General features: G+C 53.8%; 1 protein-coding gene, 1 long non-coding RNA gene and 1 pseudogene across 2 annotated transcripts in view; 2 read left to right on the forward strand and 1 right to left on the reverse strand.

Moving 5' to 3' along the window:
- The window catches only part of RIPOR3 (RIPOR family member 3), a 104,861-nt gene that overhangs the window by 30,506 nt on the left and 48,484 nt on the right, over positions 1-25,871 (reverse strand). The window contains exons 2-3 of the mRNA XM_023184167.3: positions 14,112-14,230; positions 3,264-3,410 (exon numbers count right to left, since the gene is read on the reverse strand). Coding sequence (XP_023039935.1) covers positions 3,264-3,410; positions 14,112-14,230 — 266 coding nt within the window. The remainder of the gene's footprint in view (positions 1-3,263; positions 3,411-14,111; positions 14,231-25,871) is intronic.
- Positions 3,964-4,320, forward strand: LOC111521001 (annotated as a pseudogene).
- Positions 14,128-16,459, forward strand: LOC111521027. Its single transcript, XR_002724832.2, has 3 exons — positions 14,128-14,290; positions 14,551-14,721; positions 15,248-16,459. It is a non-coding gene; the product is annotated as an uncharacterized LOC111521027 (long non-coding RNA).

Here is a 25,871-nt window from a genome sequence, read left to right on the forward strand (position 1 = left end):
GGCGTGGTGGCGCACACCTGTAGTCCCAGCTACTCAGGAGGCTGAGGCAGGAAAACTGCTTGAACCCAGGAGGCGAAGGTTGCAGTGAGCCGAGATGGCGCCACTGCACCCCATCCGGGCAACAGAGCAACTCCATTCCAAAATAAAAAAAAAAAAAGGAGGGGTCTAGATATTTGAGGGGCCAGGGCAGGGAGTCCCATCTTGCTGGATTTGCTGAGTCACCCCACGAAGGTCACTCACCCTCTCTGGGATCTACTGACACCACCTCAAATGTGGAAAAGAGCTTCTGCCAGGCTGCTACTCACTGAGGTGCTGAGCTCTCTGAGAAGAAGGGGCTGCCTCGGCCCCAGACAAGTCTCAAACATGTGGTCCTTAAAGGACACAGAATCTGCCCTTCAGAAACATGCTCTACCCTCCATGCACATCCCAGCTCCAACTCTGCACAATCCCAGCTCGCTGCAACCTCCACCTCTACAGGGTTTTGCCATATTGCCATGCTGGTCTCGAACTCCTAGGCTCAAGGAATCCGACTGCCTCAACCTCCCAAAGTCCTGGGATTACAGGGTGGTCACCACTGTGCCCGACCAAGGATGTATATTTTGAAAACCATTTCATTCTAAGGTGGTTTCACTTTTTTTCTTTTTTGAGTCTTGCTCTGTCGCCTAGGCTGGAGTGCAATGGTGCGATCTTGGCTCACCACAACCCCCACCTCCCGGGTTCAAGTAATTCTCCTGCCTCAGCCTCCTGAGTAGCTGGGATGACTGACATGCCCCATCATGCCCAGCTAATTTTGTATTTTTAATAGAGACGGGGTTTTATCATGTTGGCCATGCTGATCTCAAACTTCTGAACTTGTGATCTGCCTGCCTTCGCCTCCCAAAGTGCTAGGATCACAGGCCCACCGCGCCTGGCTTGGTTTCAACTTTTCATTGACTCTGGTTCCTCTTTTGGGTGCCCGTCTATAAATAAGAGATGTAGGGGCTGGGTGTGGTGGCTCAAGCCTGTAATCCCAGCACTTTGGGAAGCTGAGGCAGTTGGATCACAAGGTCAGGAGTTCAAGACCATCCTGACCAATATGGTGAAACCCCATTCTACTAAAAATACAAAAAAAATTAGCCAGGTGTGGTGGCAGATGCCTGTAGTCCCAGCTCCTTGGAAGACTGAGGCAGGAGAATAGCTTGAACCCAGGACGCGGAGGTTGCGGTGAGCTGAGATCGTGCCACCGCACTCCAGTCTGGGTGACAGAGTGAGACTCTGTCTCAAAAAAAAAAAAAAAAAGATGTAGGTAGGAGAGAGTTTAGATGTAGGTAGGAGAGAGTTTAGGATCACCTGAGGGAGGTGTGCCATGATGACCTTGAGGGAGGTGTGCCATGATGACCTCCCCATGAGCTGGGCCCCAGCTTGGGAGGGGGTGAAGATTTTGGGCTCTGAAGGCCAAAAGATGTAGGTAGGAGAGAGTTTAGGGTCTGTATCTGGGGAAAATCACTCCGGGAAACCACTTTTTGGCCCACGAGGCCCCCTGTCATCTAGTCCGCATTGCCTGGTGACCTCATCCTCTTTCCTTTGGCTCTAGCCACGCTGGCCTCCTTGCTGCGCCCCAGGGCCTTTGTGTATGTGGCTAGCCTGGCCTGGAATGTTCTTTTCCCATTATCTGCATGGCTCACTCCACCCCTTCAGGCGTGTGCTCCCATGTCACCTTCTCAGCAAGGCCTTCCCTTCCAACCGCCCAATTTAAAATGAACCCTCCCTGCCTCCGCCTTCTTACCCTGGCCTGTTTTCCTCTGTGGCCCTTAACACCATCTGATATTCTCTGTACTTTTCTTTGCTGCATTGTGTATTGTCTGTCTCTCCCCCACTAGGAATCAGCTCCGCAGTGGGTAGGGATTTTGTGGGTTTAGTTTACTTCTGTCCCCTGGCCTGGCACTCTGTAAGCCTCAATAAATATTTATGGGCTAAGCACGGTGGCTTATGTCTGTAATCCCAGCACTTTGGGAGGCCAAGACAGGCAGATCACTTGAGTCAGGAGTTCAAGACCAGCCTGGCCAACATGGTGAAACCCTGTCTCTACTAAAAATACAAAATATTGTCTGGGCACGGTGGCTCACGCCTGTAATCCCAGCATTCTGGGAGGATGAGATGAATGGATCACCTGAGGTCAGGAGTTCGAGACCAGCCTAGCCAACATGGTAAAACCCTATCTCTACTAAAAATACAAAAAATTAGCCAGTTGTGGTGGCAGGCGCCTGTAATCCAGCTACTCGGTAGGCTGAGGCAGGAGCTACTCTCGGCCTCTGCTTTCTTATCTGTAAAATAAGGAGCCTAGGCCAGGTGTGGTGGCTCACACTTGAACCCGGGAGACAGAGGTTGCAGTGAACCGAGATCATACCATTGCACTCTATCCTGGACAACAAGAGTGAAACTCCATCTCAAAAAAAAAAAAAAAAAAAATATATATATATATTAGCCCGGTGTGGTGGTGTGCACCTATAGTCCCAGCTAGTCAGGAGGCTGAGGCAGGAGAATTGCTTGATCCCCAGGGGCAGAGGCTGCCATGAGCCGAGATTGCACCACTGCACTTGAGCCTGGACAACAGAGCAAGACTCCATCTCAAAAAAAAAATGTGTGGAGTGACTCATGCTTCCTGTGCGGGCCTCAGCCCAGCTCATCAGTCGGTCTCTGAGCAAGTCTGTCCTCCACTCAGACACCCACCGCCCTGACCTCCTGTGTGTGTGTGAGCTCACACTTCAGGCTTCCACTGTGGGGCCTTTGCCCGTGCTGTTGCCTCTGCCTACGACACTTGTGCCCCAGAGGTGAGCATGGTGGCGCCTTTTCAGACCGTTTGTGTGTCAGACACTGTCAGCACCTCCTCGGTGACTGCCAGGATCATCCTGTCTGCTGAGGCCCTCGACACACCGTCTCTCTGTTACCCTTCTTCACTGCACTCAGCACAGGTGGAAGCTCCATGATGGACTTCGTGATTGATTGCATTGCTTCTTGATTGATTGCATCGAATCTGCTCCTCTGCACTGCGTGCTCCACAAGACCAGAGTCCTCCTGCCTTAGTCACTGCCAGGTTTCCAGTGCCCAAGAACCGGGCTGAGCACATGGTTGCACCCTGACATACTTGTTGACTAAACGAATGACCAGGAACTTAACCTATCACCTCTTGTAGGCAAGACCCACCCACGCCTCCCCAGGAAGAGACAGAGAGAGGCGAGGTAGAAGAATGCACTTCTTAAAAGCAGCACACAGCCCAGCCTTACTTGAGGCCTCTTTTCAATGCTTCGAAGATCTTCTTCACCTGCTGGGGCTTGGGGTCTGCACAGACCGACCCCTTTCGCAGCGTGCCGTACAACTTGGAGGATTTTGCAGGCATTCGCGATCTCACGGAGTTCCTGTTGATGGACTTGCTGTGAGAAGGGGTGGAGAGGAAGAGAAGTCAGAGCAGGGTCCTGACAAAGCCCTCTCCAGGGGCAGGCACTTTGGAAATAGTGACCAGAGCCACAGGGAGTCAGGAGACCCGGCTCAGTCCCACCCCCATCACCACCAAGCAGTGTGGTCTCCAGAAAGTTACGGAGCCTCTCTGAGCCTCTGCTTTCTCATCTGTATAATAAGGATCCGGGGCCGGGCACGGTGGCTCACGCTTGTAATCCCAGCACTTTGGGAAGCTGAGGCAGGTGGATCACCTGAGATCAGGGGTTCAAGACCAGTCTGGCCAAAGTGGCGAAACCCTGTCTCTACTAAAAATATAAAAATTAGCCAGGTGTGGTGGTATGTGCCTGTAATCCCACTTACTCCAGAGGCTGAGGCACAAGAATCGCTTGAACCTGGGAGGCGGGAGGTTTCGGTGAGCCGAGATTGCACCACTGCACTCCAACCTGGGTGACAGAGTGAGACTCTGTCTTAAAAAATAAATAAATAAAAATAAAAATAAGGAGCCTGGATTTGAGGATTAAGAGTAATAAAGCCCTCTGCCATGGCTGCCACTGGAGAGCAGCAGCCTTGGCTCTGCACTACCCTATGGCCATGGGCCTCAGCAAGGACCACAAGGTGACCAAGAGCGTGAGCAAGCCCAGGCACAGCCGCCACAGCGGGCGTCTGACCAAATACACTGAGTTTGTGTGGGACGTGATCTGAGAGCTGTGTGGCTTCGCCCCATACGAGCGGGGCGCCATGGAGTTACTGAAGGTCTCCAAGGACAAACGGACCCTCAAGTTCATCAAGGAAAGGGTGGGGATGCACAACTGCACCAAGAGGAAGCGGGAGGAGCTGAGCAATGTTCTGGCTGCCATGAGGAAAGCCACTGCCAGGAAAGACTGAGCCCCATCCCCTGCCCTCTCCCAGAAATAAAGAACAGCTTGACAATTAAAAAAAAAAATTAACAGTAATAAAAGTCTGGTATCAGAAATGAACTTACAGCAAGAAATATAATCAAGCAGCCCAAATGCCAATGCTCTCTGATCAGCATGCTCTGCCTGTGCAGGCAAAGCTGTGTAGGAGGCCAAGTCATAGTCCTGTGCTTTACCCACGGGGAGGCATCTGTTGGCTTTACCTGCCCAGCATCCATCCCCTCCCTATAGTAGTAGCACCTCAATTTTCCTCTGGGGCACCTCCCCAGCTTTGCTTTTTATACTTGTGGTTTGGGGGAAAGGTAGCCTGATCAATCAACATGCACACACACATTGCACACGCACACATGCACACGAGCATTCTTCCACAAATCCACATCCCAGGCCTGTGCTAGTCAACATATTCTGCTCCCCTAGGCCAAGAAATTTGGGGATCAAGCCTGGCCAGTAGCCAGCCAGGAGTTCAGAATTCACAGAAGGGAGAAGGGTTTTTTCCCCTGGCATTGCTAACCTGGGGAACATACACCCAGGACTTCCAGCCTCCTCCATTTGCCACCATGTAGGGAAACTGGAGCCAACACAGAGGAACAGAGTCAGGCCAAATCTCTATGACAGTGAGTCCCTGGATCCAGCTATGTCTAAAGCTGAACCTGCCCATGGGCTTTGCAGTTACATGAGCCAGCTGACTCTTTTTTAGCTTAAGCCAGCTGGAGTTGGGATTGTGGACTGGATGATCCTAAAAACTGCCTTTCAGTGGTAACGGCTGGGTCCCCCAACCTTTAGAGATGTAGCAGCATCTCAAGACTGATTACAGGAGTACGAGGCCAGGGCACCCTCATCACAGCACAGGGCTGGTTTCCCTGGCATCTAAGCCCCTTCTCAGGATCCCATAACTTATCCGTGAGGCTTGAGGACCAGGCTGGCTGATGAAGCCTTTGCTCACCACAGATGTGTTGAAGTCCACTCTTAGCCCTCTAAAGCCATTGGCCAGGTGCCCTGGCACCAGGTATCACTTAATGACCACATTCTCACAAAAGAGACATGGCAGAAATGACTCTTAGAACTAACTTTGGCATCAGTTCTTTTTTTTTTTTTTTTTGAGATGGAGTCTTGCTGTCACCCAGCCTAGAGCGCAATAGTGCAATCTCGGCTTACTGCAACTTCCACCTCCCGGGTTCAAACGATTCTCCTGCCTCAGCCTCCCAAGTAGCTGAGATTACAGGCATGCACCACCACACCTGGATAATTTTTGTATTTTTAGTAGAGACGGGGTTTCACCACGTTGTCCAGGCTGGTCTCAAACTCCTGACCTCAAATGATCCACCTGCCTCAGCCTCCCAAAGTACCGGGATTACACGTGTGAGCCACTGCGCCTGGCTCAGCATCAGTTCTCACAGGGGACTACTGGCCCTTCTCTTCCAACTCCTCCTCTTCCCAGGGGCAGGAATAAGGGTATGCTGGAAGCAGCTTCAACCCACCCCAAAAGCTGACTGAGCAACAAAAGGAACAGGCCCTGAACAGCCTTGTGAAGCAGACCGCCTGCCACACACATGCCCTCATCCACCCATTGGCTCCGGACTGCAGAGAGGGAGAGGAATAACCAGTCTTAAGTAAGCACCTGCATTTTGGAGGTCCTTTTATCAAAACAACTTCATATCTACACTAACACACCACCCAAGCCTCTGTCTTTTCATCAGTAAAATGGGACCATATAATACATCAGAGGGTGGTGCTGAGAATTCTATTAGATGCCAGGCCCAAAATATGGCACAAAGGAGACCTTTGACATGCAAGCTATTGTCAGAATCGTCACATCCTATCTGTATCTTTCCCCTGGCTCACAGCTTAGAAAACATTAGGTGCAGGCTGGGCACTGTGGCTCACGCCTGTAATCCCAGCACTTCGGGAGGCCAAGGTGGGTGAATCAACTGAGGTCTGGAGTTTGAGACCAGCCTGGCCAACCTGATGAAACCCCGTCTCTGCTAAACAAAAAATTAGCTGGGCATGGTGGTGGACACCTGTAATCCCAGCTACCCGGGAGGCTGAGGCAGGAGAATCGCTTGAACCTGGGAGGCAGAGGTTGCAGTGAGCCGAGATCATGCCACTGCACTCCAGCCTGGGCAGCAAGAGCAAACCTCCGCCTGAAAAAAAAAAAAAAGAAAAAAGAAGAAAATATTAGGTGCTTCATAAATATTAAGCTCAGCTGAATGGGGGAAAATACAGCATCCCAAGGGGATTGGAGAACAGAGATCCTGGGCCCTGCAGGCAGAGTGGGACAGCGAGTGCACCCCTGGGTGTTCCCAGCTGGGGACAGAGGGAGCAAGGGTGGAGAGGGAACCTGTTGTGCTCTGGGAGTGGACAGCAAGGAGCCAGGTTTGACCCAAGCAGAAGTGGGAGTCTGCAGAGGGCCTGGACCCAGGGCCTCTCTAGCTTTGGAGACCCAGGATGTGTGAGAGGAGCAGAAAGGCAGCTCCCAGAGAAAGTCCAGCTTCCAACACCTTTACAATGACAAGTAATGTCTGTAGAGCAGAGAAACTAAGCTCAGGGCGGGCTACTGGACCGCTGAACAGCTGACACCACAAGCCCAAGGGCCCCGGGAGCTTAGTGAGAACACATGAGCTTAAGTAACTGGGGCAACTGCAGCCACCAGGAGCTCGCTAAGGGCTTTATAGAAATATCTCGACTTTCACAACCACCCTAGGAGACAGGTATTATAATATATATATATATATATATATATATTTTTTTTTTTTTTTTCTGAGGTGAGACAAAATTTCACTCTGTCGACAGGCTGGAGTGCAGTGGCATGATCTCTGCTCACTGCAACTTCCGCCTCCCAGGTTCAAGAGATTGTCCTACCTCAGCCTCCCCAGTAGCTGGGATTAGAGGCATCTGCTACCATGCCCAGTAATTTTTGTTTTTTTTTAAGTAGGGACGAAGTTTCACCTCGTTGGCCAGGCTGGTCTCGAACTCCTGACCTCAGGTGATCTGCCTGTCTTGGCCTCCCAAAGTACTGGGATTGCAGGCATTAGCCACTGCACCCAGCCATTTGTATATATTTAACGTTAATGGATGCTTTCCAAAGCCCAGAGGGGCTGTGCTCCCTCTTCCCCTTGCCCTCCCTGAGGCCCCATCACCCACCTTTTGAACCGGGCCCTCCGCAAGGTTGCCATCTCAAGGCTGGCAGAGATGGTCAGGGCTGCAGCCTCGGGGAAAGGCGGGTTTCTGACAGGTTAGAGACCCCGGCAGGCGGGCAGCAGGCAGTGGGGCAGGCAGTTTGGAGGTGGGGCTGCAGGAGCCCACTCACTCCCAGCTCCCACCTCCAGTCCCCAGCAGGTGTGCACCCTTGGCCTAGCCCTGCTTCCATCCACCTGGGGACCTTATAACCTCACTGCTGCAGCCATATCTGAATGCACCTGCTCCCGGGAAAGCTCTGAGCCCCGTGCTCCTTGTCTGAGGTTCAACAGGACAAGCACAGTGGCCACTCTGAGGGCCCGCCCACCTGGGGAAGGTGATGTGCGTGCAGCCTCCACATGGCCAAATCAGGCTGCATGTCTGGCACAGGTGTCACAGAAGCCGGGGCAGGGAGAGCCTCTGGGGCCGGATGTTTCACCAGGTCTGGGAGGACTCAGTAAATATTAAACAGCCCCTGGCATGCCAGACAAGCTTCCAGACGGGCACATGCAACACGCCGGCCCCAGCCCTCACATGAGGTTGCCACAGCAGTCCTTCTGCCTGCTGTGGTTGGCAGAGGCCTTGGTACTCGGCTGTTGCAAGTGCAGGCTCTGGAGGCAGACAGGGCTGGGCTCAAGTCCTGCACCTGCCCCCAGCCTCCAGGCGGGGCAATTATAGGACTGACTGCACAGGCTTCAGGTGAAGACTCCATGCAACAAGGACATGAGCCAACCATTTACCCAGGTGCCTGGTGGTGTTGGCCGCTCGGTGACGATGACAGGCATGTACTCGGCACTTGCCAAGTTCAAGCTCTGCTCTCAGCGCTTTTGTTTTTTATTTCAACTGAGACGAGGTCTTGCTCTGTCTTCCAGGCTGGAATGCAGTGGCATGATCTTGGCTCACTGCAGCCTCTGCCTCCTGGGCTCAAGTGAGCCTCTCACCTCAGCCTCCCAAGTAGCTGTGACCACAGGCATGCACCATTGCACTCAGCTAAGTTTTTGTATTTTTGGTGGAGATGGGGTTTCACCATGTTGCCCAGGCTGATCTTGAATTCCTGAGCTCAAGTGGTCCGCCCGCCTTGGCCTCCCAAAATGCTGGGATTGCAGGCGTGAGCCACCGCGCCCGCCTGGCCTGCTCTTGGTACTTTACATGTATGGACCCCTTCCTCCTGACAGCCTTTGAGGTCAGGCCCCCTGGTACAGTCCAGGAGACCGAACTTGTATCACTTGCCTCTGGCTCCAGAGTCTGTGTGCTTGACAGCATCACAGGCAGGGCTAGATATGAGCCGCCTCTTTCTCCAGCCTCCTCTCCTTGAAAATTCATGGCTGTTATTTCGTTTTCACACCCACACTTCTTAGCCATCCCAACAGAGGAATTCCCAAGCTGAGGAGGATGTCCCAGTGGCTCCTGGCTCAGGCAGTACCTGCCTGACCGCCTGGGGGAGGGAGACCTGGCTGAGGAGGGGCAGGAAAGGGGGAAGAGCAGCCATGCCTGTCAACTGGGGCAGAATGGAACAGTGTCAGGGCCTGGCCCTCTCCTGCTTCATCCTCTCTGTTTATCCTCTTATCTCTCTATCCTCCCACCCCCCAGGTCCAGCTCTTGGGAAATGGCCTTATTATGTCAATCATTCACACCTTAGTATAAAATTTCCCCACCGGGTTACTTCCCCAAGTGAGCCATCTGACTGTGGAGTAAAAAGCCCTGTCTATAGTGAAAGGGGTTTCAAGGTGCCAGGGTGGGGGTCCAGGTGGGGGTGGGCACAGAGGGGTATCAGCCCACCCTCTCCATGCAGAGCCCCGCCCTCCTGGCAGGTTGTTTGCCTGGACGGTGTGGCTGCACTTCCGCCTGCTCGGGTTACCAGGGAACAAGGCCAGAAGGTGGGGCCTGAAACCCAATCATGCTCCAGCCCTGGCTCCAAGGGTCCAGACCCCAGGGAGCTCGACGGAGACAGGAAGTTAAATATAGATGCACCGCTTCCCCGTTGGTGTGGGCAGCTTCTTCTCCGCCCTCACACAAGGGGGCCACAGAGGCCGAGGCCAGGTGGGAGCTGCCCAGGGACCTCTGAACCAGCCCAGGCCCAGCATCCTCCGGAATCCCTCACAATCAGGTCGGGGACAGGAGGGGTCCGGGATACTTAGAGCCATCAGGGCTGTCTTTCCCATAGTAGGACTTAGACACCATGGGACCCTTGCTGACAGCCAGCGAGCCCTGGTGTCAAGGCGAAGGATCACCTCTGTCCTCCTTCCTCCCAAAGAGCTGATCCCAGGCATCCAGGACGGGGCCAACAAGAGGCAGGGGCCCACCGTGGGGGCACTCTCTGGGCAGAGCTCCCCTCTAGGGCCTGAGGGGACATGTCCCATGGATACAGGACATTCAGAGGCCCCCACAGGCCTGGCAGGAGGAGAGCTGCTGGCAGGAGGAGAGTTGCAGGCAGGGCCAGTTGTGAAATTTGTGGAGTCTAGTGCAAAATAAAAATGCAAGGCTCTATTCAAAATGTATTAAGAATTTTGGGCTGGGCGCGGTGGCTCATGCCTGTAATCCCAACATTTTGGGAGGCCAAGGAGGGTGGATCACCTGAAGTCAGGAGTTCGAGATCAGCCTGGCCAACATGGTGAAACCTCGTCTCTACTAAAAATACAAAATTAGCCGGGTGTGGTGGCACATGTCTGTGATCCCAGCTACTGGGGAGGCTGAGGCAGGAGAATTGCTTGAACCCAGGAAGTGGAGGTTGCAGAGGGCTGAGATTGCGCCATTGCACTCCAGCCTGGGCAACAAAAGGAAAACTCCGTTTCCAAAATAAAAAGTAGCCGGTGTGGTGGCCCATGCCTGTAGTCCTAGCTACTCAGGAGGCTGAGGCAGGAGAATCGCTTGAACCTGGGAGGTGGAGGTTGCAGTGAGCCTAGATTGTGCCACTGCATGCCTGGGCGACAGAGCAAGACTGTCTCAAAAAACAAAAAAAAATTTATTAAGAATTTCTACTTGGGGCCGGGCACAGTGGCTGACACCTGTAATCCCAGCGCTTTGAGAGGCTGAGACCAGGAGTTCCAGACCAGAGTGGCCAACATGGTGAAACCTAGTCTCTACTAAAAATACAAAAATTAGGCCAGGAGTGGTGGCTCATGCCTATAATCCCAGCATTTTGGGAGGCCAAGGCAGGTGAATCACCTGAGGTCAGGAGTTTAAGACCAGCCTGACCAATATGGTGAAACCCTGTCTCTACTAAAAATACAAAAAAAAAAATGAACCAGCATGGTGGCACACACCTGTAATCCCAGCTACTCAGGAGGCTGATACAGGAGAATTGCTTGAACCCAGGAGGCGGAGGTTACAGTGAGCCAAGATCATGCCACTGCACTCCAGCCTGGGCAACAGAGCGGGACTCTGCCTCAAAAGAAAAAAAAAATACAAAAATTAGCCAGGCATGGTGGTGTGTAGTCCTCCGGCTACTCAGGAGGCTGAGGCAGGAGAATCGCTTGAACCTGGGAGGCAGAGGTTGCAGTGAGCCAAGATTGCGCCATTGCACTCCAGCCTGGGTGACAGAGAGAAACTATCTCAAGAAAAAAAAAAAAAATTGGGGAGACTGGGGTGGGAGGATCGCTTGAACGAAGGAGGTCAAGGTCGCAGTAAATCGAGATCGCACCACTGCACTACAACCTGGGTGACAGAGTGAGACTCACAATAAAAAACTTTCTAGAGCACAGCGGCAGAGCATCCAATCACAGTACAGAGCGCAGGCTGCCTGCTCATGGAGCTGCCTTTGGCTACAGGGTCTGCAGACCCTACCCCTCCTTCCAGCACACACAGGGGTCCCTACAGTGCTTCAGTGGACCAGCCTCACTCCGGGGCACACAGCTTAGAGAGGGTCACCTGGGCTGGATGGCCCCCTAGCTAGGTAATCCGCACAGCTGACTTTTCCCAGCCTTGATTACAGACCCCTACAAGAAAGTGGGGGCCTCTGATAAAGCCCAGGAAAAGGCAGCTCAGAAATGGTTAAGTCGAGAAACAGCATCATTTCCTGGCCGGTTTATACTTAACCTCCTCTCCGCAGCACTTATGGAGTGCCTGCTGTGTGCCTTTCTCAGGCAGCACCCCCACCCTTTCTGCTCTCTGAGGCTTGGAGTCGGGGCACTGAGCACTAACCGCTCTGGAGCCTTGGCCAAATTTTTTCTTGTCTTGGGGCTTCAGCTTAAACCCTTCCCAGGCTCCCCTCCACCGAGAATGTGTCTCAGCTCCTCACTGCAGCCCAGGAGACCCTGCAGGGTTCTCCTCACTCCCTGACTGCTGTCATGCATGCCAGCCACACACCTGCTTTCTGTCCCTTAAAAGCTCATTCCCACCCAGGACATCTGCACTCGCCGCTGCCTCCCCCTGCTGAAGGCTTCCCGGCCCACCCCCATCTGCATACGCGCAGATCCACTTCTTCTGTCCCTTCCTGCCTCTGCTCCCCATGCCCCTGCCTCGTTAGGCTCTCCCAGGAGACCCTGGCTGCCCTCCCCCACCCCGGCTTCAGTTCCCTCACAGCACTGCCACCAGCTGGATCTGTCTCAATTATCATTGGCTTATTGTTTGCTGTCATCAACTCCCAGGATGGTGGGGCCTGGGTCTGTCCCCAGAGCCCAGGACAGGGCCTAAGTAGGTGCTCCATGAATATCTGCTGCATGAACCGGGATTCCTAAGGTGCTTTCAGCTGGGACACTCCAGTATCTTAACCCTGGGGTCCCGGCACCCATGGGAAGGGAGCCCCCAGGGAAAGGTTAGTGAGCTGGGTGGGCTGACCTCAGCAGGGTGGAGGTGGGGTCCTATCCCAGCAGCAAACGCCCCTGGGAAAGAGCTCAGGGAGCACACACAGGAGGGACCTGGCCTGGTCTTGGGATCGAGGGTCTCCCCCAGGACCTAGCAGGAAGTCAATGCCTGCAGGTGATTCAGCAGGAACTGGAGGTGGAGGAGTGGGGCGGGAGCTGCAGGAGGAGGGCACCTGTGTGTGCTGAGGCCCTGAGGCTGGGAGGGGAGGGAGGCAAGCTGCTGGGGCCAGGTCCCAGGGGCCTCTAGGCCAGGATGGCACTGGATTTATTCTAAGCAGTACGGGAATCTGCAGGGTTTCAAGTCGGGAAAGAGCATGGTGGGATTTGGTTGTTGACTGACTAACTGACCTACTGGGTTCTGCACTCTGCTCTGGCTGGGGACCCCCACCTGTCCACCCCATTGGCTCAGACAGACAGAGGTTTGGCCCCCCTCAGGATATCGGAAAACTGCCCCAGTCCTCAGGCCTGCCCGCTCGTAAACGATTCCCTGAGGGCTTGCACAGTGCCTGGCATGAGGCCCTGGAGCCAGGGGGCAGCAGGCCTGAGCCTATCAGGCTGTGGCCTCCGGGAGCAGAAACAACCTTCCGCCCAGGGACTTAGTACCTGAAGCCGGAGGAGACACAGGACGGGGCAGCAGGCAGGGCCTGGCCCGGCCAGCACCCCCCAGGAACTCGGCCACAGGGTCAATGCTGCCCCCCCAGGCCCATCTGTGCCAAGCCTGCTCCCTCATCTGATAACCCTCAAGGCACCAGCCACATGGGTTGCTGGCCCTGCCTCCCTCCTGGTTCCTTCCCGACAGCCCCAGGAGCAGGGCGCACCCACAATTCCCGCTGTTCAGATGAAGACAACGAGGCTGGAGAGGTGAGGTCACTTGCCCCAGGTCACAGAGCCGACGAGGTGGCCCCATTGCCTAGTCTTTCAGACAGAAAGAACATTCCTTCCCAACCCTGCCCTTAGGAGACCCAACCCTGCGCCAGTTTTGCTCTGTGACCTTGGGTCAGTGGCTCCACCTATCTGAGCCTCTGGTTTTTTGGTTTTTCTTTTTTGGTGTTTTTGTGGGTTTTTTTGAGATGGCATCTTGCTCTGTCACCCAGGCTGGAGTGCGGTGGTGCGATCTCGGTTCACTGCAACCTCCGCCTCCCAGGTTCAAGTGATCCTCCCACCTCAGCTTTCCAAGTAGCTGGGATTACAGGCACGTGCCACCACACCCAACTAATTTTTGCATTTTTAGTAGAGATGGGGCTTCACCATGTTGGCCTGGGTGGCCTCAAACTTCTGACCTCAAGTGATCCGCCCGCCTCAGACTCCCAAAGTGCCGAGATTACAGGCATGAGCCACCGCACCCAACCTGATTTTTTGGTTTTTCAAAAAAATGTTTGTAGAGATGAGGTTGTGCTATGTTGCCCAGGCTGGTCTCAAGTTCCTGGGCTCAAGTGATCCTCCTGCCTCCGCCTCCCAAAGTGCTGGGATTATAGGCGTGAGTCACTGTGCCTAGCCAGAGCCTCGGTTTTTTTTATCTGCCAAGTGGACCTGCTAAGCTCAGGCAGATCAACTTCTGGAGCATTTGAAATGATAACCGTTCAGGTCTCAAGGAAATGATAGGTTTATCTCAACACCAAGACACTCTGTTTCTCTCAATCTCTCTCTCTCTCTCTCTCTCAATCTCTCTCTCTCTGCAAGGCTGCCTGAGAGTGAGCCTTCAGGTCTCTGGCAGCAGGAGGAGGATGTCCTTGCCCTTAACAAGCCCCACCCCTGCACCGTGACACAGGACACGGGCGGAACTTACGCAATCCTCCGGCTCTGTGTGCTGCTGAAGCCCGCGAAGGAGGCGCTCCGGCCCACGAGCCCCACAGCCCCTGTGTCCCCAGGGGACAGGAACCGCAACCTCACCGACATGATGGTCACCTGCAAGGAGAGGACAGGAGAGTCAGCCCGGCACCACCATCCAGCGAGTGCTGTCCGCAGGTCAGCCACCTTCCACCACCACCTACAGACCTCACTACGGCCCCAGAGTGTTGTGGGGGCTGGTACTGTGCCTGGCTCACAGGTCAGCAAGCTGAGGTCCCATAAGGGTAGGGGACCTGATCGGGGATGGTGATGGGAAAAGAATTCGAACCCAGGTGTCTGTACTCTGCACTCTGTGCTCAGGTCCCTAATGCTGGGCAATGCTGCCTCCCAGAGCAGGAGGACGGCACCTCCTGAACACGGCCCTCTCACCCCCACAGATACTCCTCTCCCCTCCTCCAGCCCTCCCTGAGCACCTAACACAGGTGAACTCTGCAAGGCAGGCCAAGTCCCCCTATCCTCAAGGGCCGAACAGTGATGATACAGTCTGTGTTGGAGTGATGGGGGTCCCCAGAGGGCATCTGACCCAGCTGTGAAGAGGCGCCCAAGAGGTGAGGAGGAAGGCTGAGGTGGGGTGAAGGGGAAGGGTGTCCAAGGCCGAGGGAACAGCCTGAGCAAAGGCCAGGACGCATGAGGGGCCTTGGTGTCATCCAGAAACAGCAAGAAGCTCAGTGGGCTAAAGATGAGGTCAGAGAGGCCGGCAGGGCTCGGGTCCCGAGGGGCCTTGGTAGCCCCAAGGGGGGGCGTGGCCTTACAATCGGGCAAGGGTGACTGGGAGCCATGGGAGGGCTTTGAGCAGGGGGTGGAAAAGCCCAATTCACATGAAGCCAGGCTGCTGGCGTCAAGGGCTGATTCCACCCCAATCCGTTGCCCCGTCTCCGACCCGCCCTGCAATAGGGTCAACCCTGAGCCCTGGCCATCTTCTCTTTTTTCCAAACCATCTCTAGATTGGGAAAATGCCACCCTATCCCTTGGGAATGTAGGTCAGCGTCCTCCAGCACGGGCAACTGGAAAGTTCTCCTTCATATCTAACCTAAATCTCAGCTGCTATAGTTTCATACTTTGCTCCTTTGCCAGGGTGGTGTCAATCCAAGGATTCCAGGGACCCCACTGCCCAGACGAAACCTATGAAAAAGCTCCAGTCCACCTAGGCCCTCGTCTTCCTGCACGATGAGACCCCCATGTTCCAACATCTCTTTTCCCCAGGGGCCAAGTCCACCCTGCCACACCTCTGCTCACTTGGGGGCCTCTGCCTGGTAAAATTTCCTCTATCGAGCCACATCTGCCCAGCATCTACTACTGCATCTCCTGGCAGATCTGTGCAGCCTCCACAAGCCTCCTCCCATATATCCCCCACCCCACAGCCCCACATGTGCTGTACACAGGAAAGCTTGGCAACAAAGAAGGTGGACCTGAGCTCAAATCCCAGCTGTGCCACTCAGGCTCTGGGCCTCAGTGATCACAACAGTAAAATGGGAATTCAGAAAGGACCTCCCATGGAGACTGCTGGAAGGACCAAGGAGAGCACGTCCTGAGACCCCACAGTGTGCAAGAGACATGTCAGAAGGGCTGGCGCTCTCTGTGCAATTGGCTAAGACCCCAGCCCTGCAGGTGAGCCAGGTGACCCAGATGAGCCAGAGGACTCAGGGAGAGCCAAATGAGAAGTAAGCAGCTTCTAGCCCTGGTGGAGGAAGGTGGCAAGCATTTACTGACCACTCGCTGTGTGGCAAGCCTGGTGCCCCGTGAGTGGCTACGAATCCATGAACAGCTATGAACTCATGACTAGCAGCGTTGTGTACAGATGGGGAAGTTGAGGCATCATTCACCAAGTGCTCATTACTCATTACTAAGCTGGCCCTGCACTAAATGCTTTATGTAAATTATGAAATCCACACAACCCTCTTAAGAGCAGGAGCTTTTGATGACCTAATTCCATAGATGAGGAAACTGAGGCTCAGAGAAGTGATGAGACTAGCCCAGGGGCCCCAGCAGGGCACCTGACCACTGGGTTTAGAACCTGAGGATGCCCGATGTCAGAGCTTGTCTTACCTGCAGTCAGGAGTGCCTTGCACTGGGGCCTTGCAACGCCCCCCCCAATAAACAGGTCTCCCACAGTCCCCTCCTGTGCTGTGCTGTGCTGAGCCAGCTTGTACCAGCTCACAAGAGTCAACTGGGCCAGGAACAGTGGCTCACACCTGTAATCCTAGCACTTTGGGAGGCCGAAGCAAGCAGATTGCCTGTGCTCAGGAGTTCAAGACCAGCCTGGGCTACGTGGTGAAATGCTGTCTACTAAAATACAAAAAATTAGCTGGGGGTGGTGGCAGGCGCCTGTAGTCCCAGCTACTCAGGAGACTGAGGCAGGAGAATCGCTTAAACTCGGGAGGTGGAGGTTGCAGTGAGCTAAGGTCATGCTACTGCACTCCAGCCTGGGCAACAGAAAAAGACTCTAACCCAAAAAAAAAAAAAAAAAAAAAGAGTCCATTGTTAAATGTTCAGGAATTTTGTAAGCCTGTTGACATCATGTTGGTGGTTTGAAATCAGGCACGGTAAGAGTATTTACACCACAGAAAGCGGCAAGTTCTACAAGTTAGAGTTTCTGTCTGCTGCTTGTTAAACATTTATGAGCTCCTCACTGCTGTTGCCCCATCAGCACCTGTGCAGGGCCTGAGAAGCTGCTCAAACTGCTTGATCCCCCCAGCCAAGCCAGACAAGAGAATAAGGACGGAGTAGGGAGGGATTCCCCAAGGTGTGTAGTTGGGACGTACTCTGGAGCCAGCCTGGGGACTGGAGCTGAAAGGGGTCTCCCCAGCCCCTCCCTCTGCACCTCCCCATCAGAAGCCTTCTGGGCCATTCCTGGAGCTTCACCTCAGTCACTCCACTTCAAGATCAGAAAGAAGGACAATTGCTAAGCAGTTCCTCCCCATGCAATGCTCAAAACAAGCCCCAGGTCGTCCTGTCAGTGTGAGAGACAGGAGGACAAAGGAGGGGAACTAAGGCTCGGAGCAGACCTGCAGAACCTGACAGCAGATGCATCACTCACAGCACTATGAGGTTCAGTGGCCCCATTTTTCATATGAGGAAAGAAGGGCTCTAAGAGGTAAGAGGCAACTCAGGGACACACATATTTCTTTCTTTATTTCCTTTTCTTTCTTTCTTTCTTTTTTTTTTTTTTTCAAGACAGGGTCTGGCTCTATTGCCCAGACTGGAGTGCACTGGCACAATCTCAGCTCTCTGCAACCTCCACCTGCTGGGCTCAAGCCATCCTCCCACGTCAGTCTTTCAAGTGGCTGGAACTACAGGCACACCACACCCAGCTAATTTTTGTATTTATTGTAGAGACGGTTTCGCCATGTTGTCCAGGCTGTTCTTGAACTCCTGAGCTCAAGCGATCCACCCACCTCAACTCCCCAAAGTGCTGGGTTTATAGCCGTGAGCACACCATGCCTGACCAGGACACACATTTTTCAAACTGAAGTCTGGCTCTTCCTTCTTCCACATGCCATTGCCACATGGATTGGCTTCCTGGCTAAACCCTCCTCATCTTTCAGCCTACGTGTCCCCTCCCCTAGGAAGCCTTCCTGGACACTTCCCCACCCCTAGCTGTGTCCGGTGTTTCCTCTGGACGCCCCTGACTTCCTCTGTGAGAGTGGACTGTGAATGGTGACTTGTCTATCTTCCCATCCTAGACAGGGAGCTCCCTGCGGGCAGGGACTAGGTCCATGGAAGATTGATAATACATCTTTATTGAACCAGAAAACAATGAAGGAAAGGTTGACACTGCTTCCCCCACTCCACCAGGCTGTGCAGCCCGAGAGGAAGGTGCTGGAATAATAACAGTAATAATAATAATAATAACCACTATGTGCTAGACTCTAAGGCAAAGATTGACAAATGTTTTCTGTAAAAAGCCAGATAGAAAGGCTGGGCGCAGTGGCTCACACCTGTAATCCCGGTACTTTGGGAGGCTGAGGTGGGTGGATCACCTGAGGTCAAAAATTTGAGATCAGCCTGGCCAACATGGTGAAACTCTACTAAAAACACAAAAACTAGCTGGGCGTGGTGGCACATGCCTGTAGTCCCAGCTACTCTGGAGGCTAAGGCAGCAGAATTGCTTGAATCCGGGAGGCAGAGGTTGCAGTGAGCTGAGATCGAGCCACTGCACTCCAGCCTGGACAACAAAACTCCATCTCAAAAACAAACAAGCAAATAAAAAGCCACATAGTACATATTTTTGGTTTTTCAGGCCATATAGTTTTTGTCACAACTACTCAGTTCTAGCATTTTAGAGCAAAACCAGCTGCAGACATTATGTAAATGAATTATGCCATGGCTGTGTTTCAGTAAAACTTTATTTACAAAAGCTGCAGCAGCTGTTGAGGATGATGGATGGCCCTTCCTCTGACCCTTGGGTAGCCAGCACTGCTTGTTACCTGCTCTAAGGACTTAAAATTGTCATTTCATTCTCCAACACCATATGAAACAAGTACTATTATTATCCCCATTTTGCAGATAAGGAAACCGAGGCTCATGCCAGGCATGGCGACTCACGCCTGTAATTCCAGCACTTTGAGAGGCTGAAGTGGGCGGATCACTTGAACCCCAGAGTTCGAGACCATCCTGGGTCTCCTAGTGAGAGCTGGTCCCTACAAAAAATACAAAAATTACCCGGGTGTGGTGGCATGCACCTGTAGTCCCAGCTACTGCGGGAGGCTGAGGTGGGAGGATCACTGGAGACTTCCCAGCAAGTCGAGGCTGCAGTGAGCTGAGACTGCACCACTGCACTCCAGCCTGGCTGACAGAGTGAGACCCTGTCTCAAAAGAAAGAAAGGAAGGAAGGAAAGAAGGAAAAGAAAAAGGAAAGGAAGAAAAGAAGGAAACCGAGGCTCAGAGAGGATGGAAATGAGTCCTCCGAGGTCACACAGGTAGGAAATGCCAGAGCTGGAAGTGGACCTGGGCGCGTGGACTCCAAAGCCTGGCCTCGGCACTAGGCTGCGCTTGCTCCCCAGCTCTGCTGAGGACACGCCCCCCTCCCAGGAGCCGGACCTCCTCCAGGAGGGAAGAGGCTCCAGGATGGAAATAGGATTGGGAGGGGGACCTGCCAAGCTAGAAAGGTAGCCCTGGGTGGTGGCCGAGAAAAATAAAGCCCAACCTCTTTTGGCTTCAGGGTGTTGCAGCCCCAGCCCCTGTGGGCCCCTTGGGGCCGGCGGACAGTGACGGTTCCCAGGCAGCTCAGCTGCGCCCCCTCCCGGCTGGGCCTAGTGGGGCTGATCCACGACGTTGACCTGGAGTCCAGCCAAACTGTGTTTCTTGTGGTAAAAGAGACAGATCTCCCCCTGGATGATTGGGGATGGGATGGCCAGGCTGAGACCCAGAATCTCAGGAGCCTTCAGCGGACAGCTCCTGACAAGTCCAGTTTGTCACCTGCGACTAAGGGTGACATTCCTGATATTTAAGCACTCGCACAGCAGCAAGTGGAGGCTGGGTGCTGGAGCAGGGTCTTGAAGACCCTGTACCCTCCCACCATGTGCCACCACGCCTGCTGGGGCTGGCATTAACCCTTTAGCTACCGAATTGTGGGCAGGTCTAGGAGGTCCCTGGGGAGGCATCTGGAAGAGAGGAGGGACGCTCGGGGGGCTTAGGGCAGCCCTGGGTAACCAGCACTCTGCAGGCATGAGAGACAGGGCAGAGACCCTGCTGGGCCCCAGGGCAGAGCAGGGAGGCACAGAGTCACGCAGTTCCCAAACCTTTGCTGGCAGACAGGACAGCCTCTTCCACTCCGTGTCCCTCGCTGCCTCTCTCTGGCCTGGCACTTAGAACTGATGCCGTTCAGACCTGGCTGGTGCATGCAGGGAGAGGAAGCCACATGCTCCCAGACACTGGGGACTGTCCTGGACCCCCGTCCCCAAGGTGTGGCTGGAGGAAGCAGAGCCCACTCCCGCTAAATCTGTCCTGCTCACTGCTGGCCGAAGCTGCCCTGAGTCTCCTCCCCACTGCCAGCCAGAGGGAACCTGCAATTTCACCTCATTTAGAGGTAAAACATCTAAATTTAACGTCATGGGCTTTCGGGGCTGGGTGGCTTTTATGCCTGAGTCCCTCACTTAGGGCTCTTTTTTATCCACTCAAATGCCAGCCAGGGCTTAGTTTGCTTATAGGAGTTTCCAAAATAGCTCCTTTGGTTTCGCATGAAAGGAAATGGCAAAATAGCCCAGGAAGAGCAATGTGAGTTTACACAGAAGACAGACGGGCGCCCGAGGAGGCTTCTCTGGGAACCGGTTTGCCTGTACCAGAGGGGGCCCGAGAAAGTGTGGAGTCCAAGAGTCCAACTCGCTCATTTTACCGATGGCAAGACTAAGCCCAGGATGGTCACACAACTTGCCTGGACCACCCAGAGGCGACTGGAAGAGCCAGAAGGACCCAAACTCCTCCTCCCTGACAAAGCACGGGCCTCAGCTGGAGCCCCCCTCCAGCCTTTGCCCTGGCTGTGCCCTCTGCCTGGCACACCCCTCCCTTCCCCCAGGTCTTCCATATCACTCTCTCCCAGCCTGCAGGCCTCGCAACCAAGGCCACCTCCTCAGAGAGGTCCTCGCTGACCCCCTTGGCTAATGTGGCCTTGCCCCTCACCCGCATCCTTCAAAGAACTCACAGTTCTGACTGTCTCATTCATCAATTAATCAAGTATCCTTCTCAAGAATCTTAGCTCCTGGGGGCAGGGAGTTTTTCTGTCTTTTTAAAAAAAAATTTGGGGCCAGGCACACGCCTGTAATTATGGGCTCATGCCTATAATCCCAGCACTTTGGGAGGCTGAGGCGGGTGGATCACCTGAGGTCAGGAGTTCGAAATTAGCCTGGCCAACATGGTGAAACCCTGTCTGTACTAAAAATAGAAAAATTAGCTGGGTGTGGTGGCAGGCTCCTGTAATCCTGGCTACTCAGGAGGCTGAAGCAGGATAATCGCTTGAACCCAGGAGGCAGAGGTGTTGCAGTGAGCTGAGATCACACCATGGCACTCCAGCCTGAGCAACAAAGTAAGATTTTGTCTCAAAAAAAAAAAAAGAAAGAAAGAAAGAAAAAAAGAAAATTTAAATATATGTATTTTATAGAGATGGGTCTTGCTATGTCGCCCAGGCTGGTCTCAAACTCCTGGCCTCAAGCGATCCACATGGTGTGAGCCACCATGCCCAGCCTGCTTGTTTTTAAAGAGCGTATTTAAATGAAAAGAGACAAATTTAAAGGGCCCTTGGTTTAAACAGAGCAGGTTGGAACCACCCTCACGGCAGCCCATGGTCCTGGCTCTGCCATCCTCCAGAACCATGTGGAGCCAGGAGGGGACACCCAAGGTGTCTCTGTGCAGAGGACAGCGGCCTGATGGACAGAGAGATGATGAGTGCCCTGATTTCTGATTTAAGAGAAGAACAAGCAACTCCTTGGGAAGCCCCAGTGTCCCCTGTGGTCCACTGTCCCAGGACTGCAGGCAAAGGGACGCCTCCTGCCCGCAGACCAGTCAACAGCAGGCACGGGAGTGAGGACCGGGGTCCAGGGAGGCCGCTTCCCTCTGTCTGTCAGTCTGCAGCCCTGGGTCCCAGCCCGCTCCACTGGCGTTTTCCCAGATAAAGATGACTCATGAATTTCTGTGAATTATCCAGAGGGCGTTTTAATTCAAATGGCCACATCACTGCCCCGTCACCACTCCTACCAGCCGTGCCAGGGGTCAGCCAGGAGTCACCTTGAAGACAAAGTCTCTCTTTGGGAGAGAAGCCTCTTGAGGCCACTGTGGGGGGGGCTGTGTATCGGGGCGCCAGGTGGGAAGGCAGCTGGGGCCTGCACAGGCTGGGGAAGAGAGCACGGGGTGTGGGGGGTGAAGGAAGATAAAGATGGGGTCTTGGGAGGGTTGTGGGAGGGAGCAGGGGAAGCTGGGCCTCCAAGAAGCACAGGCTGACTTGGGGATCCCATCTCAAATGCACCCCACCCTGGTCTCCAGTTGTAGGAGCAGTGATAAGGATGGGGACAGGCAGGAGGGACTGAGATGAGGTGAGAGCAAATGGGGACTGCAGACAGACCCCTGACACTGAGGGAGTGAGGTGACCTGGTGGTCACTGTTCCAGGCCCAGCAACTTTGACTATCAAAAACCGGAAACAGGCTGAGTGTGGTGGCTCATGCCTGTAATCCCAGCACTTTGGGAGGCCGAGGTGGGTGCATAACTTGAGGTCAGGAGTTTGAGACCAGCCTGGCCAACATGTTGAAACCGGATCTCTACTAAAAACACAGAAATGAGCCAGGGTTGGTGGCACATGCCTGTAATCCCAGCTACTCGTGAAGCTGAGACAGGAGAATTGCTTGAACCCAGGAGGCAGAGGTTGCAGTGAGCCAAGATCGCACCACTGCACTCCAGCCTGGGTGACAGAGCGACACTCCAACACACACACGCAAACAAACCCTGAAAACAGCAATAATGCCAGCGGTACCCAACACGGCTACAGGACTTGTGCAGTGCCAGGCATTGCTCAAAGAATTCACTCACTGAATTCCTGGTACCCAGGAAGTCTGGCCTCGAGCCTGTGCTCTGCACCCACTGAGCAGACCCCCTCTTTCTAAATCCCGGACACTGGGCTGGACACACAGCCTGTCACTCACCCGCACAGCTCCCCTGGTGTGGGGCACTGTTACCATTGTATAGACAAGGAGACTGAGGCTCATCGAGATGGAGCCACCTGAAGTGGCAAGTTGGTAGCATTGTGCCTCCAATGACTCACCTAAAACGCCTGCATAAAAAGCCAGGTGCAGTGGCACTCACCTGTAGTCCCAGCTACCCAGGAGGCTGAGGCAGGAGGAACACTTGAGACCAGGAATTTGAGGCCAGCTTGGGCAACACAGTGAGCCAAAAATAAATAAATACAATACAGGTAAAGTGCTTGTGTATAGGCAGTGTGGTGCAGGTGCGTGTACGCCTGACCTAGGTCCCATGACTGACTAAGGGATATGCAGTGTGAGGCTCTCCAATCAGAAGCCCTCACTCTGGAATTGGTTATGGGACGGTCCCTGGACCTTGGCATGTAATGCTTTGCTGTGGAGGCTGTCCTGTGTGTTCAGCAGTGTCCTCATACCAGGAGCACAGCGTGTGACAGCCTGGCACATCTCCAGACACTGCCACACGTCCCTGTGCTAAAGGCATCTCTTCGGATCTTGGCTGCAGCATTCATTGACCCATATGGTGGCTTAGGCATAATTTTCCATGGGCAAAATGAGTAGTATTGAAGACACTATGGTATTTGGTTGCCTACACTATTGCGCAGGCACCTTCCCGTCACACAAACAGGTGCGGGACTCTGGCAGAACACATAGCCTGACACCTGTGGAGGGGGCCTGGGTCTGCAGCTCCCACAGGGCCTCTGCCACTCCAGCCATGACACACACAGATGCTGTCACCAGCCTAGGATGTGGACGAAACCTGTAGGTCTGAGACCAAGGACATGAGCTTGGAGGAGCTGGCTGGATGCCTCAGACCTTTGGGGCCCCTTTGCCAGCGCAGAGCCGAGACCTGCCTGAGACCTGCCTTCATTGCAACCCTGGCCTTGCAGCACTGCTGCATGAGAGGAGAGACCGGGTGAAGGGCTATCTCCCCTTTCCATCCGAAAATAAACAACTGAAAAACGCCTGAGTGTGATGAACACACGCACGGGTCAGGCTCAGCTTCACGCTGGGAGGGTGTAGATTCAAACCCAGGTGGGCTGAACTCCGAAGCGCACCTCGGCCAACCACTGGTCACTGGAGTGAACTGCCCCCAACCCTCTGTCATCTCAGGGACAAAACTCTGCCCCCCTCCACGGGGCTGGACAGCAGAGCAGCTTCCCTCTACAAAACAGTCAAAAAAACAAAGAAAGACTTCCAGGCCTGCCGCTGCCTGGGAGAACCCTGAGGTTCCTTTTTGGAGCGACCTCTCCATAAGACGCACAGGCCATGCATGGGCCCACGAACATGTGAATTACTTCTAGGATCAGAAGACAAAAAATGATTCTTTAGGTCAAAGAAAATGTGTTATTATATAATAGTAATGTATTCATTGTTACACCAACTTGTAATATGCACTTCTTTTTTTTTTTGAGTCGGAGCTTTGCTCTTGTTGCCCAGGCTGGAGTGCAATGGCACGATCTCAGCTCACTTGCAACCTCCACCTCCTGGGTTCAAGCAATTTTCCTGCCTCAACCTCCTGAGTAGCTGGGATTATAGGCATGCACCACTATGCCTGGCTAATTTTTTGTATTTTTAGTAGAGACAGAGTTTCTCCATGTTGGTCAGGCTGGTCTTGAACTCCTGACCTCAGGTGATCTGCCCGCCTCGGCCTCCCAAAGTGCTGGGATTACAGGCGTGAGCCACCGCCCCCAGCTCACTTCTCCTTTTTTTTTTTTTTTTGTGAGAGACAGGGTCTTGCTCTATCATCCAGGCTGGAGTGCAGTGGTGGGATCACAGCTCACTGCAGCCTTGACTTCCTGGGTTCAAGCCATCCTCCCATCTCAGCCTCCTGAGTAGCTGGGACTACAGGTTCGTGCCACTGCACCCAGCTAATTTTGTTTTAATTTGTTTAGAGACAGGGTCTCTCTGTGTGGCCCAGGCCAGGGTGCAGTGGTGTGATCATAGCTCACTGCAGCCTCCAGCTCTGGGCTGAAGCAGTCCTCCCACCTCAGCCTCGTGAGTAGCCGGGACTACAGGTGTGAGCCACCACACCCGGCCCTGTTTCTTATTGGAAGGGCCCCTGCAGGCCAGGATGCTCGGTGCCCAGGGAAGTCATAGCATGACCCTGCCCTTGACCCCTCCCAGCCCTCCTGGGAATCTGTCTCCAGCCACCTCCAGGCCACAGGCTCCCTCCCCATCTCTTCCCCACCCCGGAGCTGTGTTACACAGATCAGTTTAACGTTTCCCACGCTAAACAACTGAAACTGAGGGTTTTATCTCCCGCTCTCCTTGCTCCCAGTTCCGCATGGCCACTGGCCTGGCCGAGACAGAGCCGCTGGAAGTGCCCGGCCGGACCTCATGCTTGACCTTCAGCATCTTACTTAACCCTCGCAATGCAGGGCGGTGGCCTCCACTGGGTCCTGTTCAGCCACTACTCCTAGAAATGGTCTGGGGGGTGAGGGTGGGGCCCCCTGGAGAACCCGTGGACGTGTGTTTGTGCCATCGCAGTAACACCCACCCCCTTCTGCTTCCGCAGAGCCTGGCCGGCTCCTCCCCATTCCAGGGAGAGGCTCCTCCTGCTCCCACTTCCCTCCTTTACATTTGGCTACTACTCTTAGGGGTGGGCCTTTGTTTACTTTGCATTTTCCTGATTCCTAATGAGACTAAGTATATTTCCTTAGGTTTACCGGCTTCCCAATCTCCTCTTCTGGGAATTACCAGTTCCTATTCCTTTATCCAGTTATCTGCCTTCTTCTTCTTGATTCCTGGGAGCGGCTGATAAATCCTAGATGACCATCCTTTCTCAGTGTTCTCCCAGCCCCTCACCTTTTACTCTTAAATTGTTCTGTGTGTGTGAGTGAGAGAGAGAGAGAAAGAGAGGGGGAGAGAGAGAGAGTGAGAGAGAGAAAGAGATAAAAGCTTTAAATGCTTATGTGGCCAAATCTGTCACGGGTTTTCCTTCTGTGTTTTAGAGTTTGGAAGCTGTTTTCTCGTCTCTAAGATTAAGTTGCTAATCTGTTAACCACTGGTATCT

Source organism: Piliocolobus tephrosceles, chromosome 20, assembly GCF_002776525.5.
Source record: "Piliocolobus tephrosceles isolate RC106 chromosome 20, ASM277652v3, whole genome shotgun sequence".
In the NCBI taxonomy this organism is placed as follows: Eukaryota; Metazoa; Chordata; class Mammalia; order Primates; family Cercopithecidae; genus Piliocolobus; species Piliocolobus tephrosceles.